At 48.3% G+C, this 25825-nt stretch overlaps 2 protein-coding genes across 2 annotated transcripts in view; one reads left to right on the top strand and one right to left on the bottom strand.

The window, feature by feature from the left end:
* STXBP4 (syntaxin binding protein 4) overlaps nucleotides 1-20580 on the bottom strand; it is a 34066-nt gene extending 13486 nt beyond the window's left edge. Inside the window, exons 1-7 of the mRNA XM_066588019.1 lie at nucleotides 20160-20580; nucleotides 13743-13786; nucleotides 12434-12566; nucleotides 9416-9522; nucleotides 7981-8125; nucleotides 5158-5233; nucleotides 2431-2510 (exon numbers count right to left, since the gene is read on the bottom strand). Of these exons, the coding sequence (XP_066444116.1) occupies nucleotides 2431-2510; nucleotides 5158-5233; nucleotides 7981-8125; nucleotides 9416-9522; nucleotides 12434-12566; nucleotides 13743-13786; nucleotides 20160-20333 (759 nt within the window). The 5' untranslated portion in view covers nucleotides 20334-20580. The remainder of the gene's footprint in view (nucleotides 1-2430; nucleotides 2511-5157; nucleotides 5234-7980; nucleotides 8126-9415; nucleotides 9523-12433; nucleotides 12567-13742; nucleotides 13787-20159) is intronic.
* On the top strand, nucleotides 20005-25190 carry COX11 (cytochrome c oxidase copper chaperone COX11). The gene is made up of 4 exons (XM_066588020.1): nucleotides 20005-20262; nucleotides 21328-21483; nucleotides 22735-22860; nucleotides 24916-25190. Exons 2-4 carry the CDS (start codon nucleotides 21385-21387, stop codon nucleotides 25105-25107), a joined length of 417 nt encoding a protein of 138 aa, XP_066444117.1. The 5' UTR covers nucleotides 20005-20262; nucleotides 21328-21384; the 3' UTR covers nucleotides 25108-25190.
* The last annotated feature ends 635 nt before the right edge of the window (nucleotides 25191-25825 follow it).

Here is a 25825-nt window from a genome sequence, read left to right as displayed (position 1 = left end):
ATCCATGATGTGCATGTTCTTAGGAAACAGAGGCTGGAGAGCACAGATGTTACAGTGCATTTCACAACAGCATTGCATATGGTAAGTACAGGTGTTACAAGAATCCAGGACCAGGAACACTATCTTTCCTCCTTAGGGAGAGCACCTAGAAGGTGAGTGAGGAGACTTTCATGCCATTCATGCTCCTCTGGGTAATATGAAATAAGGGAGATGGAACAATACCTCTGCAGCGCCACCTATTGAAAGTCTGTGTATGGATTCTGGCTTGGCTTTTAATTCCCAGTCATTATTACAAGGCTTGTATAAAGAGTCTAACATCGACTTGCAGGAATGCTGCCTTCCAACAGGTGGCGCTGCAGAGGTATTGTTCATCTCCCTTATTTGCAAGGATCCAGGAACATTTTATCATCAAGCTTTTTTCAGTCTAAATTCTGGGCTAATTTCATGATATACTGATTCTCTATAGCAGTCAGGGCTGTTTTACTGATCTAGAACGACAAACTTTATTTTTACATTAAAGTGGCATAAACCCTTATAGACACAACAGATGACTAAAGTGTCCTTTGGGCTGCTGGCAAACCTTTTCTTCCCTATATAGGAAAGTACATTCTGGTGTATGATCCTATTCTATGAGTCACTACAATTAACATGTATGATTTTTCGTTTTGCATGGGGGCTATGGGTGATGTATGCCAGTGTATCAAAGTCTATGGGAAAATGGAAGAAAACTGGACTTACTTAGGTACTGCTGGAGAAGGAGAGGGGGCAATGAGAGGGGGCGGAGCAGAGCTAAGCGCCACCCCATCCCGCCTCCTCCCATTGCTGGCTGTACACAAGGGGCAGGAGCTTAGCCCCACCCTATCCAACCCCTTGTCTGCAGCCAGCAATGGGAGGAGGTGGGACGGGGCGGCGCTTAGCTCCGCTCCGCCCCCTCTCATTGCAATCAGCCGGAGGGGAGGAAAGAAGAGGGAGGGAGTTTAGCAGTCGCGCTGCTAAATTCCCTCCCACCTCTCTTCTCCAGCCGCTGTCATTGGCTCCCATAGGAGCCCATGCAGCGGACGACATATTCTAGCCCAAAAGACAGTTCCAGGACTATCTTTTGGGCCCGATGTAAAAACACCCGGCGCTATATTGGCCGGCCGGGCGCTTTTACGTCGCCGGAATATGGCCATGTGATCTGATGCATTGGAATCCAATGCATCAGATCACAGCGTATATCAGCCAACCGTGAAAACGGCGAGCAAAATTTACCGTGGGAAAGAGGCCTAAATGACATGCTGCTGCAATTATGACAATAACAAAATTACTATTTTGTAGCTTTTTCCACTTTTGCACAATAAAACCTCTTTTTTTAAAATATTTTTTTACAGCGCTGCATTCAATGTCCCATAATTTTTTTGTTTTTTCATGGACGGAGCTCTGAGAGGGATTGTTTTTAACGTGATGATCTGTAGTTTTTATTGTTACCACTTTGGCTAACATACGGCTTTTTTGATCACTTTTATTGTGTCTTTTTGGGAGGCAAAATGAACAAAATAAGCATTTTGCCTCCATTTTCTAGTTGTTTTATTTTTTACAATTTTTGACGTGTAGGATAACATAGTATACCAAATATGTGGGCTTCGATTTTTTTTTTAGATAAACAGGAGAAAGTGCACAAGAAAGGGTTTTTATGGCGTTTTTTGTTACATTTTTTTTTTTTACAGTTTTTATTTTTTATGTCCCTGTAGGGAATGTGAACCATAAAAGCTCTGATGGCTATGATACTGCATTACAGTACTTCTATACTGCAATGCATCATCGCTCACAAAACAGATTGCAGGCCCGGACACCAGTGTATGTCATCCAGTTGCATAGCAACCCATCGTCCCTTTGCAATTACATCACGGAGTGCCAATGACATCACAGATGGAGCGCGCTCCTTCTGTGAACCCTTTACATGCTGTAAAGCACATTGATCCGCGGTATTAAGAGCGGGGATTAAGGTTTTCATCAATCTCTGCTGTTGCAGTGGGAGTCCGACTATCAATCACAGCTGACTCCCATTGTGGGATGGCACACGCTCATTTCTGAGTCCACACCATCCACATGATGTACGTTTACGTCCTGTTGCATTAAGTACCCCCAGCCAGGACGCTAAGGGGGAAACAGATCTGCTGTAAATAATGAGCGTCAAAGACAATTATAAAAGTAATACGTCTGCATATGCTACCAGTCTGGCCATTCTTCAGCTGGTAGGCTTAACCCCATCTATTAGTAATGATTAACAGCATGGAAAGGATGGAGGCTGTCAAATATGGCTGGTGGGTGGAGGAAAGTTTGTGACAGGTGAATAAGCCAGACAGTACCTGCAAATTAAAGAAAATATTCCCAGTATGACCATTTTAGCTGTGGAACAAGGAGGTGAAGGGGTTAATGACTCTCTTTTACCATTTCTAGTTTATCCACTTTGAGTCGGACATCAGAATTGAGAGAAATCATCCTTTGCTGGTTGTGTCCCTGATGGGGATCTGTAAATAAAAAGTCATCGGTGTGTTACTTACTGAGGTTAATGGTGTTCAATGCAGTCACACAGTAAACTCCTTCGAAATGATAAAGAGATAATTAATACAAAGGAGGACAATGTGCGGCTACAAACGGACCGAGATAAGCTGGGGGCTTGGGGAGAAAAATGGGAAATGAAGTCCAATATTGATAAATGTAAGGTTATGCACATGGGCAGGAGAAACAGATGTCACAAATATACACTAAATGGGGTACTGCTAGGGAAAAGGGATATGAAAAAAGACCTGGGGGTACTAGTGGACTGTAGACTAAACTGGAGTAACCAATGCCAGTCAGCTGCTGCAAAGGCAAATAAAGTCTTAGGGTGCATTAAAAGAGGTATAGGGGCGAAGGATGAGAACATTATCCTTCCACTATATAAGGCACTAGTCAGGCCCCACATGGAATACTGTGTACAGTTCTGGACACCGGTGCTCAGGAAAGATGTTACAGTGCTTGTGGGGGTTCAAAGAAGAGCGACTAAATTAACAAACATAATGGGAGGACTGGAATACCCAGAGAGGCCATCAAAACTGGGATTATCTATACTGGAAAAAAGACGATTAAGGGGCGACCAAATAAGAATGTATAAATACATTATGGGACAATACAAGGATCTCTCCCATGATCTGTTTATACCCAGGACTGCGACGGTAACAAGAGGGCACCCGCTACTTCTAGAAGAGAACAGGTTTTATCAATCAACACAGAAGGGGGTTCTTTACTGTAAGAGCGGTGAGACTGTGGAACTCTCTGCCTGAGGACGTGGTGATGGCAAAATCCATAGAGGAGTTTAAGAGGGACTAGGTGTCCTTCTAGAGCAATATGATATTACAGGATATAGACATTAGGTGACCAGCAGGGTTGTCGATTTGGGTCTTGGAGTCAGGTAGGAACTTACAAACATTGATCCAGGGATTATTCTGACTGCCATTATGGAGTCGGGAAGGAATTTTTTTCCCCCACCCAAATGGGCTAATTGGCTTCTGCCTCATTGGGGCTGCCTTCCTCTGGATCAACAAGGAGTGTGGAAACAGGCTGAACTGGATGGACATTGTCTCCCTTCAGCCTAACATACTATGTTACTATGTAAAATTGACTTAGGCCACTTTCTCACACAGTATATTAGCTGCCGGCTTTCCGCAGTGGAAAACTTGCCGCAAAGACGCAAAAACTCAGCAGTGGCAACATTTACGGATCTGACAAGGATTTCAACTTCTGTATTTCAAGGGTTGAAATCTGCAGCATAAATAGGCATGTTGTGGATTTAGAACCCGCAATGCTTTTCAAAAACACTGCAGATTCTTCTACATGGTTGTAATCTCAGCCAATCAGCGAGATTGCTGACTAATTCAGAACGTACAAGGTACGAATGATCATTCATATAATCAGTCCCCATACTGTTTCATCGCTGTCGGCAGCACATTGCCTGTTTAAATGGGGAGATGTGCTGTTGGAAATGGTGATTTTTGGTGCTGCATTAAAGATGCTATTGAGCATTTGTGCATTTATTGTTTGATCAGCAGCACATTCACACAGCCCAATGATCAGGCAAACTAATGCGCTTATGCCCCATTTACACGCAAAGATGATTGCTCAAAATTCGTTCAAAAGATAGGATGATTGACAGTTTGAACGATCATTTTGCATAAGATAGTAATAATGCCAGTTAGTAGCTTATTAGCTTCATTTGCATGTAAATGAGGCTCCCTTCGTTGTATACAGAGAACAGCAGGTGGTCTGTTATCTGCATAAAGCCCCTTTGTTCTCTTGTGGGACTGCAGCTGAATACAATGTTATCAGCGCTCCCATGGAGAGTACAGCCTGCAGTCCCTGCTACCAGCTGCCCGGCCGAAGGATGGATTTTAAACTCAACTAAATATTATCATTCGGCCGAAAAGTAAACGATGGTAGCGCTTACACGTAACGATCATTGCTCAGAATTTTGAGCGATAATCGTTTTGTGAAAATGGGGCTTTAGGAATGTTCTTGCACAATCATCGGGGGTCTAAACGGCTCTTTAGAAAGCAAGTGACAATGCTGTCTACAGATTGCTAAAAAAACTAGCAGTTCTCCGTGGGTTGTGTTTGTTACTTCAGCTCAGCCCAATTCACATTAATGGGGATGAGCCGCAATACCGGACACTACCTATGTACAGATGTGGCGCTTTTTCTGGAGGATAGAAGAAAATGAGATCCGTATTGCTAATCCTGCACGACTCCTAAATTGTAGCTGCAGAGTAAATGTGTTGGAGTGACTTTGGAGATGTTTCTCATGTATCACCTGTCCAATTCTTCTTTAAAGTAAATGTATTTCAACATGACCTTAAGCTAAAAGCACGCTGCAGCCATGGTAACCTAATCCGGTCTGATTTTACAGGCGTCTGCCCATTATGTGGCTTCTGTGAGATCTACTGATTACTTCAGCTCATCTCAGAGCTTTTACCTACAAGCTAGCATTTTAGGAAATCACAGACTTTCAATTCAGGCATCTTTTATGCACCTTTTCTAAAGGTGACTGCATCCTTTGTATGGCTCATAAAATCCACATTGCGCTATGTGTTTTGTAGAGGACGGACATAAAATCAAAGTGTCATAATAAGGAGAATGTTACCTGACAAAGACCCGTCCGACATACTCCCGACCGGAGGGGCCATGATGCGCCGCTCTTTAATATAGTCACTTTGGCTCTGCTCAGATAGAGAGGAGACGGAATATTGTAAAAAAGGAAAAGAAATAGATAAAGAAAGAACACCCAAATGTAGCAGATATTATACACGTAACATAATAAGTATATTGTAGAATAGGTAAATATACCCCAGACTACCGTACTAGAAACATATACAGCAGTGCAAACAAAGGAATGTATTAGCTGCAAGAATAGTAACACAAGCAGGATATATTTAGGGGAGTCCAAATGGGGCGGATCTGCTGGGGAAATTCCATGTAGACCCTCCGCTCGGAAATTCTGTGGCATTTACAGTAGCAGAAAAGTGGATGAAATTTTGAAAAATCTCATCCACAAGCTGCGGAAATAATCCGCACAAAAGCCGTGCGGTGCGTAATTCAAATCCACAGCATGTTCATTTTACCGCAGTTTCCGCTGCAGAATTCACCTCTTTCCAATGAGGGGGTAAATACCGCACGGAAATATGCGATAAAGCCTACTTCAAAATCCGCACCAAATGGTGCAGGTTTGGAGGCAGGCTTGCCGCTGTGGCGCAGAAATGCAGTCCTCAGCTTTTGCTCACGACCTGAAGGTAGCCGGCTCAAGGTTGACTCAGCCTTCCATCCTTTCGAGGTTGGTAAAATGAGTACCCAGCTTGCTGGGGGGTAAAAGATGACTGGGGAAGGCAATGGCAAACCACCCCGCAAAACAGTCTGCCAAGAAAACGTCATGATATGACGTCGCCCTAGGAGTCGGTCATAACTCGGTGCTTGCACCAGGGGACTTTACCTTTACCTTTCCTCTGCTGATGCTGCAAATCAGCCCAGGCTAAGGGTGGTCTCACAGAAAAATCAAGCACAAACAAATTACGTTACAAAGATCAGACTTGCTACAGATCTGCTGCGGATTTGCAAAGGATAAAGCTTGCAGCAATTTCGCCACTGATTTTTCTGCCACGTGTCAGCCACCCTAGGGCTGCCTGCAGACGGCTAGGTCGGATCCCGCTGCGAGAATTCTCACAGCAGGATGCAGTCCCGTGCCCCTGCACAGCTCTGTGTCTCACCCGCTCCCGGGCGTCTTTTCCCTGTGCTATGTGCCGGCTTCCGTCCAGCCGGCGCATGCGCAGAGCGGAGCCCGCACGTCCCTAGTGACATTTTTGCGCGGGCCTCTGTGAGACCCGCACAGAAATAGAACATGCCGCGATTTGTTTTCAGAATTTACAAATCGCAGCTGTGCGCATAGGATTGCATTATGTAATACAATCTTATGGCAGCGGGCACGGGCGGAAATTCTGCGAGAAATCCCGCCGCAGAAGTTCCGCCCGCATGCAGGAGGCCTTAGTTATGTTCTTACATCTCCAATAAGTCCTGTTATCCAGCTTTCCAGGGGTCCCTGGATGACAAACCTACCTAGTTGTGAAGCAATATGACCGCAGGGGCGATGTACTACTGTACTAACAAACCAGGCAAATTGGTCACTCAAGGCTGTAGGAAATCTAGATGACAATCCCAGTGAGCATGGAGGCCGCATTGGTCGCCCCAGGAGTCCATGAAACAGGCAGAATAACGGTGTTACTAATGGCTTATTCCAGCCCGGTGGGTCGGTCATACATGTAAGAGCAACTGTTTATTGATTGCGGTTAGGCATCTGTAGGAGGTGGAAGTCAAGCGTGCAGGCGGCGGCCCCATCCAACGCTAGGGAAATTACAGAAACAGCTGCGAAAGACATAAAGCAGACAGGTCCGGCAAGCTGTTTCTGAAACAACTTATTAATTCTAAGACCCCATTTACACACAGAGATGATCGCTCAAAATTCGTCAGAAACTGACAGTTTTGAGCGATTATTTTGCATTAGCTACTAATGGGTTAATCAGCCCATTAGTAGCTAACTAGCTCATTTGCATGCATTTAGAGAACAGTGGGTGGTCTGATCTCTAAATAAATTGCTATTGTTCTCCAGCGAGATAGCAGCTAAAAGAATGTTTTCAGCGCTGCTCGCGGAGAACTCATCGTGTGGTCCGTCTTACCAGTCCCAAAAGTGGACGAAAATTGCACAGTAAGTGCACGATGGGTGCATATTAGAGATGAGCGAACGTACTCGGATAAGCACTACTCGTCCGAGTAATGTGCTTTATCCGAGTACCTCCCCGCTCGTCCTGAAAGATTCGGGGAGTGCCGCTGCTGACAGGTGAGTTGCGGCGGGGAGCAGGGGAGAGCGGGCGGGAGAGAAGGAGAGAGAGATCTCCCCTCCGTTCCTCCCCGCTCTCCCCTGCAGCTCCCCGCTCCGCGGCGCTCCCCGAATCTTTCAGGACGAGCGGGGAGGTACTCGGATAAAGCACATTACTCGGACGAGTAGTGCTTTACCGAGTACGTTCGCTCATCTCTAGTGCATATTTACACGCAGCGATTATCGCTCAAAAGATGTCTTTTGGCAAATTTTGAGCGATAATCGTTGCGTGTAAAAGGGCTTTAATGCAGATTCAACATAAAGCAGCACCCTGCTGTAAGCGATAGGAAAGTGCGCTGCTGTATGTTGTGTTTGTTGGCTTCGTCTATGGCGGCGTGTACCTGCACGTTTATTTCATGTTGTTTGGAGCCCCTCGCCTACTTTGCTGTCTTACATGACTAACTGTAATGCATTTTTCTCATTCTTGTCCTTTTGGCCTTATACAATGATTGCCCATCCTGCACCCATACAACAATATAGGTTTGCTGCGAGGATAATCTGCGTCACATTAAAAGAGCAAGCAGACGGTGATACTGTACTTACAGCTACATTAGATTTAGTGGAGGCTGGGGTAGAAGACATCTTTGGCAGGAGGTCAGTTGTCTGCAGACCTTTTGATGTAGATAATGAAGAGTGGTTGTGTTCTTCTTCTGGTCTGATAAAAGAGATATTCCAAAAGGAGCATTTCCTGCAGTGTATAAAACACATCCATCAGCCGCGTGTACACGTCTACGTTCTGAAGATAAGACATTTCCACAAAATAGCAAGAAAATATGTTTTAGCACCGAGGGAACATGAGGCAGACTTGGCAGCAATCTCTGCTGTAACCTATCTGAAGTACCTTCAGACCTTCTCCAACATAACGCCCAATTATAAGTTAGCATCTTGATGCGGTCTTTTCAGCCCGATCTGTATATGGACTCAGACTGACCACCTGCTCTACTGGGACTGATTCTTGGTGGGCTGCGCTTCGGGACCTCAGCCCACCCCTTTAAATTCTAGAATTAAACTATTGATGGCCTATCCGTTCAAATGAATGGCAACTTGGCCGGCAATAACAAGTTGGGCCAATGCAGTGGGAACAGAGATGTCTGATTCCAGGAGAAATCGACAACATGCCCGAGTGCAGCAGTCTGGCAAAGGTCCTGAGCAGCAGACCGCTGCCGATCAACTATTGATAGCCAGGGATTAGTTGTCCTAGCCTCCTTGTAGCCAGGGGTTGTTGTCTCGTTAGTGTAGGGATCACGAGACAACGAGGACCCATGAAGTTGGCTCACGGCTTAAGTGACTTGGCCAATTCATGAATTAATTCTTCGTACTTTTATAGCTATTCCACCTCGTTAATCGTGCAGGAATGTTGGTGAGTGTTTTGGGAGTTTGGTGTCTGTCATGCTTTTTGGTTGGGGAAAGCCAAGGTCAACCAGACATATTGTGTTACATGGTGGCCATGGGTGGTCTGAGTCTGCTCAAATGTGAGTTTGACCCTTTTGGTTGGCAGTGATACATTCCTTTTTCTGTATGACAATACTTGGGTAGGACAAAGCTTTTAAGTGTTTGTGAAATCCATATGACCTATTACGAGAGAAGTTTTTCCACGGACAGGTATAATTAACCCTTTCCAATCCACTGTCTAACCTCTAAAGACATTTTGATTGAAGGCTGTACAGCTTCCGAAGTCGGAAGACGCCCGGCAGGGTATTCTTACTGTATATGACTGGGCGCTCTGTTGTCGGGGGCCTCTCTGGCATGTCACATACTGCAGTACTGGCTCTAGCCAGTAGATGGTGCTATTGTAAAATGTCAGAAAGATAAAGCACTCTAGGAAACCCTGAATCCAAAATTGGATTGCAAAGGGTTAAGACATGACTCAATGGCACTTTACTTGGTGAACTGCAGTTTAGCGAAGCAATTGCGATATACACTATATGCAGCTACTTTGGCTATTTATAGAAAGCGACAAAGCCCAACAGCACACTACCTTAATTTTACTCTATTTATTATGCTTTTTGCTTCCTCGCATGACACGCCGATCAATGGTTCTCTATTCACAGATACAAGCTGGTCTCCAGGCCTTAATCTTCCATCCTATTTACAAAGGGACAAAAAATTATTGACTTGAAAGTTTGTGAAAAATATTCCTGTAAACAGCGGTAAAAAACCTCGCCATGTACTATTATATACAAACACATCTCAATGATACTACAATCTGCACAGCTTAAAGGGGCATATGCACCTTGGCCAATTATGGTTAAAACAGTGGCCGGGGTGGCCAGGAGTACAAAAGCAGCTGAGCCAGCTGTGCTACACTGTTTCCGTAATCCCATTCGCTGGTATGAGAGTTACATAGACAACATAGGACAACCTGCTGGGCTGCTTCCGTAGCTCCCAACCACAAAATACAGTTAAGCTTTGGTGGTCGGGCCAAGTTCTTGAGATAGCTGTGGGTCCTAGAATGGATTCTGCATCTATTGGCCTTCATGGCACATCCTGTGAAAATGCCATAAAGGTTTGAGATGAGAATATTCCTTTAAAGGGGTTGTCTGGTCTATGAAAACCATTTTTAAAACCTTAAGTAAGAATCTGAGTTAATAAAGTATCTCCTATTCAGAGCCCTCATCTACGAAAAGAGTCAAGCTGGAAGAACCGGCACATCCATGCATTATTTCCTCTTTAATTAATGCTAGACCCGTCTCACAAAACGGAGAGGGGAAGAGGAGGAAGAAAGGGAATATGAACCCTCTTTTCATTCATTGCAATCCCATGCCATACCCGGCAGCTATCAGCTGTTTTGGAATAAGCTGTGATCACGGCAATTAACGCTTGGATGACGTGGTGAAATCTAACTGTGAGTATAAACAGTCAACGAGAGGAGGTGATCCCGCCCCACGCCCCATCCACACCCCCCACAATGCGATTGGGGAGTGCAGATGGGCTACCATCCCAGAGCCTACTGAAGACCCCATAGGTTTCATTGGTGACATTAAAAAAAGTTATACATTGCAAAACTGAAGTATTGCAGTATATAACACGAGCAATCGAATGATCGCAAGCTCAAGTCCCCAGTGGGAACAAAATAAAAGTGTAAGCAGAGATTTAATACATAAAAAAAAAATATATATATATATTACCGCAAGTCCAAAAAAAACTCAATTTTTGCATCTTTTCCATAAAAATGTAAACAATTAAAACTCTCCACATATTTGGTATGGCCGTGTACATAAAAGTGCAAACTATTAAAATCTTGCAATATTTGTACTGCAAGGTGAAGACTGTAAGAAAACTGCACTTAACTCCCCTAAAAATAGCACAACTGCATTTCTTTTTTATTTATTTCCACTCAAAAACATTTAACCCCTTAGTGACGGAGCTTTTTTGCTTTTTTCCATTTTTGTTTTTTCCTACTCCCTTTTAAAAAATCGTAGGTCCTTAATTTATCCATCGACGTCGCTGTATTAGGGCTTGTTTTTTGCGGGACGAGTTGTATTTTTCAATGGCACTATTTATTTTACCATATAATGTACTGAAAAACTTTTGAAAAATTCTAAGCGGAGAGAAATGGAAAAAAAACAACATTCTACCATCTTTCGGTGCGTCCTGTTTCTAAGGTGCACAAACTGCAACAAAAACGACCTGATATTTTTATTCTATGGGTCAGTACGATTGCTACGATACCAAACTTATATAGTATTGTTTTTGCTGTAGTACTTGTATTTTTTTTTTTAAGATATTTAATTTTTTTCAATTATTTTCTGCGGTCATTTTGTGCGCGCAATAACTTTTTTATTTTTCCGTCGACGTAGTTGAGCGAGGGCTCATTTTTTGTGGGATGTCCTGCAGTTTCCGATAGTATTAATTTGGAATACATACGACTTTTTGATCGCTTTTTATTGCCTTTTTTCTAGGAGACAGGGTAACTAACAAAATGCATTTCTGGTGTTCTTTATTTTTTTTTTGGACGACGTTCACCGTGCAGAAAAAATAATGCACTACTTTGATAGATCGGACTTTTATGGACGCGGCGATACCAAATACATATTTTTATTTTATGATTTAGATTTTTTTAATAATAGATATGACAAAAGGGGGGTGATTTAAACTTTTATAACTTTTTTTTTTTTAACAATTAAAAAAACTTTATTGATTTTTTTTTTACTTTACTTTGAAGTCCCCCTGGGGGACTTTAACATGCGATGCTTTGATCGCTCCTGCAGTATGACGCAATGCTATAGCATTACGTCATACTGCTTTTTGACAGGCAGTCTATCAAGCCACCCTGTGTGGATGGCTTGATAGGCAGTCTGTTAAGGCAGCCCTGGGGCCATTCATTAGGCCCCCGGTTGCCATGACACCTGCACGGCTCCCCCGATTTCACTGCGCCGTGCCGTGCGGCATTTAAAGGGTTAATAGCCGCGATCGGCCGAATGGCCGAGCGCGGCTATTGCCCATGGGTGTCAGCTGTAACAAACAGCTGACGCCCGCGCTGTATGGAGGGAGATAGCGGCGCTACCTCCCTCCATACACGTCCTGCAACAGCAGGACGTAGTTTTACGATAGCGCCGTCACTAAGGGGTTAAAGCATTTCCCACACATTATATCCTACATTAAATGGTAGCAGAAAAAACACAACTCATTCCACAAAAAACAAACCCTCAGAGGCTGGATCAATGGAAAAATAAAAAAGTTGGAAGGTGGGAGACGAAAAAACAAACATAAAAAGAAAAAGCTCTGGTCCTGATGGGGTTAATCGGCAGACAGGCATGGCAGGGTTATAATTTAAGGGGAATTGCTGTAACTGAGGTATTTCTTTTCATTTTAAAGCAAAAATGAAAATGGCGCGTTTTCCCGCAGTGGAGACTCTGGCGGCCCAGTAGGGAGCTCAGACCTCGGGTGCTGCAGGATTCCTTCTTTTATAAAGATTATACCAATTAAAAGAACTAGGAACTTCCTGTGGCACATGAAGAAGCTACTCGCATTGTATTCCATACGAGACACTGACCTTGTGACAGTCCCCGCCAGGGATAACACTCTTAATTTGGATTAAAGGTCCTTCTGCTGTGCTGATGCCCGGCGCCAGGCTCAGGCCCAGGCTGGTCTCTCGCTCAACGGTGATCGTCTGCAGCGCCTTCTCACTGGAGAGAGAACAAGGGACACGTAAAGACAATAAGGGCCCTGTGTATCTGTGGCAAGGCCCCTGAACCGCTACTAAGCCACACCTCCATAAAAAAGCTGAAAACATAAAAAACACCAAGGTCATGGAGCAAATAAAGATTAAGACTGGCCACACACGGGCGGACGCAGTATTGGGCCGTGAATCCCGCCCACCCCATCGCGCTCCCCACCATGTGAGAACAGCCTTGTATCACTTTGGGGAAGCAGGGATCCTCCGGCGTGGCTGTCATAGACGGGGCAGAGGATCGCAGAGTTTCTCCCATTGCTTCCAATGGGTTTGGCGCAGCTGCCGCCGGCCATATTGAAAACACTAGGGCTGCAATGTGAGAGCACGCAGCCAGATAGAACATGCCGCGATTTGTTTTCCGCATCGCATCGCCATACAGGAAAACATTGCTTATGTGTACGGCTACATTCAAAAGAATGGGGTTCATATTTGTGCGAGATTTGTACGTCTCGCAATGCACAAATCTTGCACGATTTTTTCGGCTGTGTGAATCCGGCCTTAGGCCTCTTTCACACGAGTATATGAGTCTCCACGCTGGTCGCATCGCAGCCGAAAATCGTGTGAAAAGAATAAACCCGTGATCAAGTCCCGCTCTAAATAAGCGGTTTCTTGTCCATTCATATGGGCGGCGTATTAGCGAAAATATACGCTGCAGCGCGGAAATCTGTCGGCCGGCAGAAATCCTGGGAATGACTTATATGATGGTGAATGAGAATCATTCGCTTCTCGTTCGTCTTCTGCCGGCATAAAAATCATTGTCGGCTCGTTCGCTTTAAACACCGATCGTTCAGATGTTCTCATTCGCTCACACAGGGACTGGACGGTTCTCGTCTGAATGAGCCACTGGTGATCTGCCTGTATAAACGGGCTGCGCGAGTGTGAACGCATTATCAGTCTGATCCCACAGACGCCCGTGTACATATGGCCTACACACGAATCTCTGAACGTCTATACTGCGTCTATATGGACTGCCTCCATATAAGATAGGATAATAAGCATATGGCATATAGGAAGCTGGCACAGCCGGTGGGTGGAGGGTTAGGGGGCGGTGGGCATTCACTGGGAGGGGTCTGCAATATTTGTATTTTTCGGTTGGGCGCTCTGTCATTGCTGCAGCACCCCCTCTTACCTTATATCCCCGGCATCAGCCATGATGGAGCTGTGATACTGGACCTAAGTAACAGAGACAAACATCATGTAGAACATACCTATAGGGCTGTAATAACTGCGTACGCTGCCCACCCTACGGGAAGGACGCCCAGCGCTGCCAACACTACGGGAAAGATACCCAGCGCTGCCAACACTACGGGAAAGATACCCAGCGCTGCCAACACTACGGGAAAGATACCCAGCGCTGCTCATCCTACGGGAAAGATACACGGCGCTGCTAAGCCTACGGAAAAGATACCCAGCGCTGCCAACACTACGGGAAAGATACCCAGCGCTGCTCACCCTACGGGAAAGATACCCAGTGCTGCCCACCCTACGGGAAAGATACCCAGTGCTGCCCACCCTACGAGAAAGATACCCAGTGCTGCCAACACTACGGGAAAGATACCCAGCTCTGCCCACCCTACGGGAAAGATACCCAGCGCTGCCAACACTATGGGAAAGATACCCAGCGCTGCTCACCCTACGGGAAAGATACCTGGCGCTGCTCACCCTATAGGAAAGATAACCGGCGCTGCCAACCCTACAGGAAAGATACCCAGCGCTGCCAACTCTACGGGAAAGATACCCAGCGCTGCCAACCCTACGGGAAAGATACCCAGCGCTGCCAACACTACGGGAAAGATACCCAGCGCTGCTCACCCTACGGAAAAAGATACCCAGCGCTGCCCACCCTACGGAAAAGATACCCAACGCTGCCAACACTACGGGAAAGATACCCAGCGCTGCCCACCCTACGGGAAGGATGCCCAGCGCTGCCAACACTACGGGAAAGATACCCAGCGCTGCCAACACTACGGGAAAGATACCCAGCGCTGCCAACACTACGGGAAAGATACCCAGCGCTGCTCATCCTACGGGAAAGATACACGGCGCTGCTAACCCTACGGAAAAGATACCCAGCGCTGCCAACACTACGGGAAAGATACCCAGCGCTGCTCACCCTACGGGAAAGATACCCAGTGCTGCCCACCCTACGGGAAAGATACCCAGTGCTGCCCACCCTACGAGAAAGATACCCAGTGCTGCCAACACTACGGGAAAGATACCCAGCGCTGCTCACCCTACGGGAAAGATACCTGGCGCTGCTCACCCTATGGGAAAGATACCCGGCGCTGCCAACCCTACAGGAAAGATACCCAGCGCTGCCAACTCTACGGGAAAGATACCCAGCGCTGCCAACCCTACGGGAAAGATACCCAGCGCTGCCAACACTACGGGAAAGATACCCAGCGCTGCTCACCCTACGGAAAAAGATACCCAGCGCTGCCCACCCTACGGAAAAGATACCCAGCGCTGCCAACACTACGGGAAAGATACCCAGCGCTGCTCACCCTTCGGGAAAGATACCCAGTGCTGCCCAGCCTACGTGAAAGATACCCAGTGCTGCCCACTCTACGGGAAAGATACCCAGCGCTGCCAACACTATGGGAAAGATACCCAGCGCTGCCCACCCTACGGGAAAGATACCCAGCGCTGCCAACACTACGGGAAAGATACCCAGCGCTGCCAACAGTACGGGAAAGATACCCAGCGCTGCCCACCCTAGGGAAAGATACCCAGCGCTGCCAACACTACGGGAAAGGTACCCAGCGCTGCTCACCCTACGGGAAAGATACCCATCGCTGCCAACACTACGGGAAAAATACCCAGCGCTGCCCACCCTACGGAAAGATACCCAGCGCTGCCAACACCACGGGAAAGGTATCCAGCGCTGCTCACCCTACGGGAAAGATACCCATCGCTGCCAACACTACGGGAAAGATACCCAGCGCTGCCCACCCTACGGAAAGATACCCAGCGCTGCCAACACTATGGGAAAGGTACCCAGCGCTGCTCACCCTACGGGAAAGATACCCATCGCTGCCAACACTACGGGAAAGATACCCAGCGCTGCTCACCCTACGGGAAAGATACCAAGTGCTGCCCACCCTACGGGAAAGATGCCCAGCGCTCCTTGGGTGGGAACATGAAGACATGGTAGAGCAGTGTGATATGGTCAGGTCATGCCCACACAGATCTAGTTTGGATATTGGCCACCGCGGGTGGCATGGGTTGGCAGCACCATGTGGCTTCACCCTTATACTTCATACACTTAGTGATCACACCGGCTCAGGAATGGTAATCCAGCCAGTCATGTGACAGCGACTCAACGCGTAAGGCCGGATTCATTGATTTCCATGGCTTTATTCACACAGGCGTATTTTGCATATATTGAACTAATTACACTAGTGGCCCATTTCAATGAAAAGGAGTATGGCTGCGCAAAATGCAGTAAAACGTGTGTGCAAATACGCAACGGCCATTGCTCGAATATGTGGTACAAGTGCATAGGTAACTGCTCTTACGCCTGTGTGACCCCGGCCTGTGCTGCTGCCATGTATATACGTTCATCTGCACTCAGACCAAATACCAGAAAGGAAATACACGGCCGGCCACGGAGCGCAGCTCGCCACCGCACGCTTCTGCAAGCTGTCTGAGGGTGCGCTCACACACAGCGGTAAAGCTACGGATCCACAGCTGATTTCAAGTCAAAATTCGCACCAATGGATTCTGATTCTGTTTTTGATGTGGAGATGCTGCGGATTTTGATGCATCACATGGCGGAAAATCCGTAGCTTTTCCGCTACGTGTGAACGTACCCTAAAAGAAAATCAGTCTTTGTTGCCCCTAGCAACCAATCACAGTGCTGTTTACACTGCTGAGGTAAAATAAAAGCTGCGCAGAGATTGGTTGCTGTTTCTTATACTGCTGAGATAAAATAAAAGCTGCGCTGTGATTGGTTGTTATTTCTTATGCTGCTGAGGTAAAATAAAAGCTGCGTTGTGATTGGTTGCTGTTTCTTATACTGCTGAGGTAAAATGAAAGCTGCGCTGTGATTGGTTGCTGTTTTATATACTGCTGAGGTAAAAGTTCCTGCTCCTGGCTCTTCCATCCCCCCCCCCCCTGCAGACAAGGACACCGTATATCAGCTCGGCGTGAAAACCGGTCGTCTAAATAAGCCCTTATACTGCTGATGTAAAATAAAAGCTGCGCTGTGATTGGTTGCTGTTTCTCAAACTGCCGAGGTAAAATGAAAGCTGCGCTGTGATTGGTTGCTAAGGGCAACCAAGACAGATTTTCTTTTAGACAGCTTGCAGAAGGGTGTGGTCCGGCCTACTTTTCCGTGGCCCGCCATGTTATCATTTATGTGCTGCTGACTGTGGAATGAAAGAAGAGGCGCTCAGTACGTGATGATGTACTGCAGCCCCGTACCTGACATAAGTGTGAGGCTAGCTCCACACGGGCGAGAAAATTGCGCGATGTTCGCTTAATTTTTGCCTGCTGCGATAGTCAGTAAAAAAGCAGATTATGTAAGCGATGACTTACAGCGGTTCCCTTCCGTCTGCGCGGTTTTCACTGATGCCGTGTTGAGGGGATAAAAAATCGTGCCATGCTCTATCTTTCTGCGATATGTGATTTATTTTTTTTTATCTCCCATGTACTCCTATGGAGGCTTCTTTTTATCGCATTGCAGCGCAACAAACGCGTGTTGCGATGCGATTTTACAAAGTCCCATTGACTTACGCAATAAATTTATCGCGGGCGGCAGCGAGGCGAGATTATTCTCCAAAAAAGCATCGCTGACGCTCCCAAATCACAGTGAATAAAGATGCAATTTTGCCCCGATTTTATAGCGGCAAAATGGCGATCGCCCGTGTGGAGCCGGCCTACATGTGATTATATGATGGTGGCTACCATTCGCAAATAGCGGCACGAGGCGTAAACTCTGCGGACTTTCCATGCCAAATGTTTGCACCAAAAAAACTATAGCAACAAAGGATCTCTACATCTCATCCGCACGCCACATAATAACGCCACACAAAATCCGCGGCGGGACTGACTGGCGGCGCAGACTGTAAATCAGCGGCGCGTCCATTCATGCTGCAGATATGCAGAGCGTGAGACCCGCAGCATGTGCAGATCAAAAAAACGTATCAGGACCGCAGCATGTGGCTGCACCATTAAAGGGGTTGTACTAGGGTCACCTGCTTATCGTGGGGGTCTTACCACTGAGACCCCTACCCTTCTGGGGGACATGTGTCTTGTAGCCCCCGTCCTTCTCGCTGCGAGGTTACAGCCCCCCCTACAGTGAGGAGGAGACTAGAGCGCTGGTTGCACAAGCACACTGGCGCTCCATTCACTTCAATGGACATGCTGCAGGCGGCAGGCGCGGGGTATTTCCATCAGCCTCAGTGAAAGGAATGGAGCCCCAACTGCACATGCTCCGCCAGCACTCCATTCATTCGGACGTCACTGCAGGGAAGCGATCCCCAGGGTGACAGGCAGAGGGGGACACGGGAGTCCTGTTCTCAAGATCTACAGGGGTCTCAGCGGTGAGCCCCCCACCAATCAGCAGGTTATCACCTATCCTATGGACAGGGCAGAACTTGTGACCCTGTAAAGCCCCTTTAAGGATATGTTCCCATGGGGCGTAAATGCTGCTCTACAGTATAAGGGCTTATTGACCCGGGCGTATTGTCACTGCGTATTACGCCCACATATTTCCTGTGTGTAACACACTGCGAATGGAGGCGATGAAAGTCTAGGGACTTTTATTCTTCCATCCACACCTGTGTTGGAGCTGCGAGGGGACATCTGTATAAATCGCAGCATGCTCTATTTCTCCGCCTTTCATACGGAACCCTTGAAGGGCTGTGTATTGAACCGCTGCCCCCTCACAATGCCTGCAATGGGGCAGGGTTTAATACAGAGCGGTGGATTTGAAAAAAAAAAGTCACACTGTGCATGTTCGTGACGCCAGAATCCTGGACATGCGCATGCCTATCGCACCCCGTGCACAATCTGTGCCGGCAGAATATGGGGGGTGAGTACAACGCTACAAGACTCACAGCGTTCTACTCATACGGCCGTGTGAACGAGCTCTAAGAGTTAAACAAATCTCATCCACACGCCGCGGTAATAATCCGCACGTGCATTCACTGTAGAACACCTGTACTTTCACTGCAGATTTTGGCTCGGCCTAACGTTCATGTGTTCAGGGAGGTAAGCCACAGACGGACAGTTCAGGTGCCGCTTATCACAAGGGGAACAAAAGTACTGGGCATTGAAATTCAACGTTGCCGACCCGTCTTGCCGCTGACATCATCCTATCTGGGAACCTTGAGCCGCCCCTCGCCTACACATCAGGGAGTCGTCCGGCTCCCCTGTTATCGGTGGGTTCAGACGACTAGTGTGTTTGGGGGCCTTTAGCTCTGATTTTACCAAAATTGCAGACATTGGCTGAGAAGGTAAACATGGCTGAAGTAAAAATGGGTAGAGGAGGTATGACTGCCCCGATGGGCACCTGATTCTCCCCTCCGCCATGTGTGCACATATACTGTGCCCACCAAGGAGCCCACAAAGAATACTTATGTCACATGACTGGTTACACTTGGCCAGGAACTGGAGCTCCACAAAAAGTCTCCTAGTGAGGCCGTCATTCCACTCCAGTGGTCGGTGATATATCTGTAGGTATGAGCAGTGGTGTAGCTATGGGGGTCGCACCTGCAACCGGGCCCCCTTGCCTCGCTGTGCAAATACATATACGCTCGTGTGAATCTGGCCTAAAAGTGCCTGAACTAAAGTACACTGGGGGCACAGAGGGGCTGCTTGACTCCTGGGAGGGGGCTCTGAAGGGGAACCCGGTATAAAGAGATCACTTTTACAGCTAGGGGGGGTGACTAATAGAGGGACAGGACCATTTCTACTTGGGAGGGGGGGACTAAAACACGGAGGAACCACTTTTGCTGCTGTTGGGAGGACAATACATAGCAGGCCTGACAAACAGCAGCTATGGGGTGGGGATGAGCTGGCACACGGGAGGCATTTAACAATTTCTGTAACAGCTCAGCCCTAACAACCAATCAGGTTGAATCAGCCAACCCAAACAACCAATCAGGTTGAATCAGCCAACGCAAACAACCAATCATGTTGCTGGAATTGTGAATCAGAACCAATCAGGTTGCTGGAACTGCTGAATACGGCTTAGCTGTTACAGAAATTGTTAATATGCACACGGGAGCTCTGGGGAGGCGTGGTCTGACACACAGAAGCAATAGGGAGGCGTGACCTGACTCGAAGGAGCTATGGTGGGCGTGGCCTTCACGTAGCAGCTATGCGGAGGCGTGGCTTGACGCACAGGAGCTACCGTGGGCGTAGTCTGATCCACAGGCGCTTGTTTGGAGGCGTGGCCCGACCCACCGGAGCTCTGGGACGTGTCCGGGCGGTCTCCGGCTCCGCCGGCAGTGATGTGTTCGCTGTCGGCGGTGTCTCGGGTCGCGCACACACAATGCCCGTCACTTTTCACCCGCCCGCTGTGCTCTCCCGCACTCACCTCTCTCCGGCGGCAGCCGGTCTCCGCAAAGCTCCCAGCCCGGACAGCTCGCGGTGAAGTATCGCGGGATGTGAGTCCCGGCACCACGTGACCAGTCCCCCAGGTGCGTGATGTCAGTGTGGAGGCTGTGGTGCCGGGCTCCCGGGCTGCGGAGCCGGCGGGCCCCGACCACATGTAGTCCGTGGGGGCTTCGGCCAGCCAGGAGCCTCAGCCAGCAGCAGGAGGAGGGCTGGAGGACGCGGAACAGGACGGTGCTGACCTACGTGACCGCCGCGGCGGTGGGCATGGTGGGCATGTCCTATGCGGCCGTGCCACTCTACCGCCTCTACTGCCAGGTAACGTGCGGACCCGGTATATACGCGTTATCACAGCCTCTCATCACCGGGACTGCGGAAGCCCGCAGCGCGCCCCCGAGGTCGTGTTCACACGGCGTATGCCCTGCGTCTGCGTTAATAAATAGCGCCATGCCTATCCTGGTCCGGATCGCAGACCGCTGGCGCCCGGCTGTGTGACTGTACAGATGCCAGCAAGTACAGCTGTGTATGCCCAGCGCTGACACAGCGGCGGCGCGGGAAGACAGTGACATCAGGGCGACCTTCTTGCACTTTTTTTCCTTTCTGCGCGTGACAGCGCCGCCGGCGTCATCTCAACCGCGCTTGTTATATGGAGGAAGAATAACTTAGCGGGTTTGTAGCCTCTTCTGCAGGGTCACTTTGTAGCGCTCTTTTAGCAGGATGTTCGCGGGGGAGGGGTTAATATATAATGCCCACCCTGAAAATAAGCCCTGGCTGCATTAAAGAAAAACCACGGTCCCTCAGCTAACATTGCTCTGTGTCCCCATCACACGAGGGATGCCTGTGATTGGTTCATTGAGTGCTGCAGTGATTGGCTGATCCACGGCGCTCCAGAACCAATCAGAGCCAGCGCTTCCTGGAGGCGGGGTTTTTGATGTGACGGAACCCGCAGGACCACAGGGCAATGTGTAGCGCTGTCGCATCACGAGAAGATGGTGCAGTCTTGTTGCCCGTGTAGGCTGGTATGTTACGGAGGGGTAGGCGCTAGTGGTGCATGTAGGGGGGCGGCGAGTCGTTGATGCGTGGCAGGATCCTGTAGCCTTCTGTCGGATAGTAGGATGTAGCGCAGTGACGGTCTCTCTCATCCTCTTCAGTCCACCGGCCTCGGCGGGACGGCGGTAGCGGGCCACAGCGCGGAGCAGATCGCATCCATGAAGCCTGTGAAGGACCGCGTCATCAGGATCGAGTTCAACGCCGACGTCCACGCCAGTCTACAGTGGAACTTCAGGCCGCAGCAGTCAGAAATCTACGTAAGTTTGGGAATGACCTGATGTGTCAACTGGGTGGGGCTTAGGAAAAGAGGACACCTAGCGGACCATCACGTTCTTGTCTTATTAGGGTTGTTCCAAGAGATTGGTAAGGTCTCCACTTCTTGGACCCCCACCTATCAGGAGAGTGACAGTGGCCCTATCCAGAAGAACCCCCCAGCCCTGTTACACCCGGTGATCACATCGTCGTCGGATGCCCCTCAGTATGACCGGGCTGCTGATACCCCAGGGGAATCCCACAAATAAACCCCCAATGCCACACTGTGTGTGGGTGATGGATCTAATCTTACACCTTGGGCGGGGGTCTGCTCCGCTGAGACAACTCCTTTAGGCCTCTTTCACACGGGCGACAGCGATATCCCATCAGTGCGGTATCGCGGCTTTGTATCGCTACAAAGTCGCATGACTTTGTAGCGCTCTTTTGCCTGGATTTTTGGGGAGAGTGCAGGGCGGAGGGGGGCTTGAAATATAAGCTCTACCCTGAAAATAAGCCCTGTCTGTATTAAAAATATAAAAAACCACATTCCATCACTTAACAGCCGCTGTCCGCTTTGCCGCAATTCTCTTTCCGCAGGTTCCTGGCACTTGCTTGCAGTTTTCTGTCAGCGCTTCCTGGATTGGAGGTTGAAAAATCCCGCCTTCAAGGATTGCTGGCTCTGATTGGTTCTTGAGCGCTTGTGCTCATCCAATCAGAGGCAGCGCTTCCTGGAGGTGGGATTTTTGAACCTCCAAACCAGGAAGCGCTGACAGAAAACTGCAAGCAAGTCTGCCGGAGCTGGCGAGGAGCTGACAGCACCTGTTAGCCGATGTCATGTTTTTGGTTTTTTTTTTGTGCAGCTAGGGCTTACTTTAGGGCTTTTACATTGGGATTTCCTACTATAAAAGTTGCATTGCACGAAAACCGCGTTGTCATGTGATGCAACACAAAGGAAGGCTCCATAGGCAAATTTGGGCTACAAAACTGCAAATCGCAACAGTACAGACCATGCCGCAATTCTGTATTCTCGCAATGTAGCCGCCTACAGAACATTGCTGGTGTGGAAGAACCCGTAGGTAGGCATGGGCGTCACATACATGCCATTTGTAGCGCTGCCACAACGCGGGAACATTGCGCGATCTTGTCACCCGTGTGAAGCCCCCCCACAGGACTGTTGGGTTGCAGAACCATGTAAGTGAGTGTCTATGCCCAGGGAGCCCGCTGCCGCGCTCACATGCTCAGTTTTGTCTCTGCAGTTGGTTCCGGGTGAAACCGCATTAGCATTTTACAAGGCGAAGAATCCAACGGACAAGCCGGTGATCGGGATCTCCACCTACAACGTGATTCCCTACGAAGCCGGCCAATACTTTAACAAGATTCAGGTAAGAAAGGGGCACTTATTAGCAGAAATGGCAGTCAACGGATTTCAAGGGCTCCTTCACACTGGCGAGGGGGGTATTCGGGCCTGATACCACCCTCGCCATCCATGTGGAAGCCCCGCTGCAGCTGTCACAGCAGAGGATTGCTGAGTTCTCCCATTGTTTTCAATAGGGTCAGTGCTGCTGCTGCCAGCCCTATTAAAAACAATAGGCGGTATTGCCGAAAGATGGGACCTGTGCTGTTATGCAGGGAAAGAAAACCGCAGCAACGTGCTGCTATGCAGAAAAACCATGCTAATGTGAATGAGCCCATTCAAAGGAATGGATTTCATATTCGTGTCTCGCAACACAAAGCTCACACGATTTTCTCGCCGGTGTGAACGCACCCTTAGTCTTTCCAACCGCCTCTAAGGCTGGGGCTACAATGGCAACTTTGGCTGGGATACAGTTTGCGCAGCCAAAGATTGTAGTGTAGCCCTATGGTCTCCCAATCTAATGGGACTCCAGCTAGACTGCTGAGAAGGGCGCTCTGATAAGGGGCATGGCCAAGATTTCCAACCAGGGATCTCTTTCATACACTGGTGTCCAGAACTGAACTACGTATTCTAGGTAAGGCCGCACTTGGGCTACGGCCTCATGTCCATGGGCATAATTCATTTAGCAAATCCGCGCGCGTCTAGATCTGCAGATCAATTTGCCCATAGGGAATCGTTGGGCATCTGCAGGTAATTTAATATCTGCGCATGTCATGTTTTTCCCGGAGTGCGGATCCCACGCACAGGGGGGAAAAAAAAGCAGCATGCTCCATTTTCTGCGGATTCCCGCATGAACGGCTTCCATTGAAGTCAATGGAAGCCTTCCGATCCGTGTCATAGGCACAACTGACACTGCGTCCATGCTGCGGAGAGCAGGATTTAAAAAGAAAACATGGTGCAGGCGCACCCGGACACGTCCGCCATGCAGGAGAAAGAAGACCCGCACGGCAGCCGGCCAGGTATGAAAATGTCTTTTTAGGCCTCATGGCTGTGGGTACGAGTAGAAACCACTGCGGGATTCCACACTTGGAAACCATGTGTGCCCGTGGACATGAGGCCTAACTCTACGCGGGCAAGTGTGATGGCGGACCGTGAATCACAGCCCAGTAACACACTCCCCATTATGTGATTGGTTTATGTCTTTCCCCATGGATGTGAGGCGGTTTTATCTCAAAACCGCCTTGCATCACTTCAGGGAAGTAGCGATCCCCCTGCGCAGATGGCCACGGCAGAGCTTCTCCCATTGTTTTCAATGGGGAAACGTCGCATGGCACCGCGTTCACCTGGCATTTGGTGCAATTCTGCCGCTGGTCCCATTGAATACCTTGAGAGATGCAATGCGAGAGCACGCTCGAAGATGGGATGTGCCGTGACTTGTTTCCCGCATGGCGGTGAGATGTGAGAAAACATCGCTTATGTGTATGGCCGTATTAAAAAAAAAAAAAATGGGGTTCACATACGGGGGTGTCGCAATGCACAAATCTTGTGTGATTTTCTCGCCCGCGTGAAGCCGGCCTAATACATTTACAAAGGTATAATCTAGCATCTCTGTCCTGCAAGTTCATACCTTTTACAGCACGACAATATTCTGCTGGCCTTACAAGCAGCTGTCTGGTATTGAGTTATTTACTCTATTGAAGGGTTGTGTGCCCTCTTCACTGATGACCTATATCCCTGGAGAGGCCATCAGTAGCTAATGGATAGAGTCTGGACCCCTGTCCATCAGCTGATCATCTGGCCCCGCTGTTGGTGCAGTGGGCTGGATGTTGTAATAAGCGGACAGGGGAGGAAGGGTGCAGGCATCACTCCCACTGACATTGCCAACTACTGATGACCTATCCAAAGGATAGCTCATTGGTGAAAGTGAGGGCAGAAACCCCTGTAATGTCAAGTACATAGAGAGGCCATAACCCCAAGGGCCTGCACATGGGTTGTGGAGGAATAGACATGTCTCATAACTTGGAATTCACTTCTGTAAAATCACCTATTTCAAAACTTAAGCAGAGCTCCAATTATTTTGCAGTGCTTTTGCTTTGAAGAGCAGAGGCTGAACCCGCATGAAGAGGTGGATATGCCCGTGTTTTTCTTCATTGACCCAGAGTTTGCAGAAGACCCAAGAATGATGACCGTGGAGCACATTATGTTGTCATACACCTTTTTTGAAGCCAAGGATGGTGACAAGTTACCGCTGCCCGGCTACAAATCGGCTTACTGACTGCAGCTGCCTAGGAACTGTCTATAATGTAAAATCAACAGAACTAAAAACCTCTAATTTTTTTATAATTAAATTAATAAAAATGCAATGTGTTAAATACTCTTTCTGCTGGGCCACAAAATGGCCATTCCATGGTCTGTGCTGTCAGCTTTGCTTCTCTTCAGCATTGATTGAAGGCCTGTTGTAACTTTGTAGCACAGTTCATATGTATAGAGACGTGTATAGACTAAACATATTGCAGATGCTGCCAAGGACTTAAAGAGGGTTGTTTCAAGAAGACCCGTGAACACACTACCAGTGCGTATGGGCATCATAGAGGGGGTCCCCAAACTTGTCTATCAGAGTCAGGGATGCTGTGGCATACCCGACCAGGCCATGGATTGCAAGGTTAGCCCTCCGTTTGAATGGTCCCCATAATCCAGTAAGGGTGCATTCACACGGGTTGGTTTGGTTGCAGTAAAAGCTGCGTGTGTTTTAGCTGCTGTTTTACAGGGTTTGAGGTGAAGGCTGGGGTCACATGGGATGTATTCCCGGCGGAAATCTCGCAGTTTTGCAGCAGTGAAAAAACAGATTTCCGCTGGGAAAGCGCTACTTCAAAACCTGTGGTACTTAGCCGCAGGTTTTGGAGCAGCTTAGCCGTTGCGGCTGGCGCTCAAATAGAGGAGAGCGCGGTTGCAACAGAAAAAAAAAATTGACATGCTACAGGCGGGGAATCCGC

Source organism: Eleutherodactylus coqui, chromosome 13 (genome assembly GCF_035609145.1).
Source record: "Eleutherodactylus coqui strain aEleCoq1 chromosome 13, aEleCoq1.hap1, whole genome shotgun sequence".
Classification (NCBI taxonomy): Eukaryota; Metazoa; Chordata; class Amphibia; order Anura; family Eleutherodactylidae; genus Eleutherodactylus; species Eleutherodactylus coqui.
The sequence above is the reverse complement of the archived record's forward strand: the minus strand, read 5'-3'. Positions and strand labels throughout refer to the sequence as shown.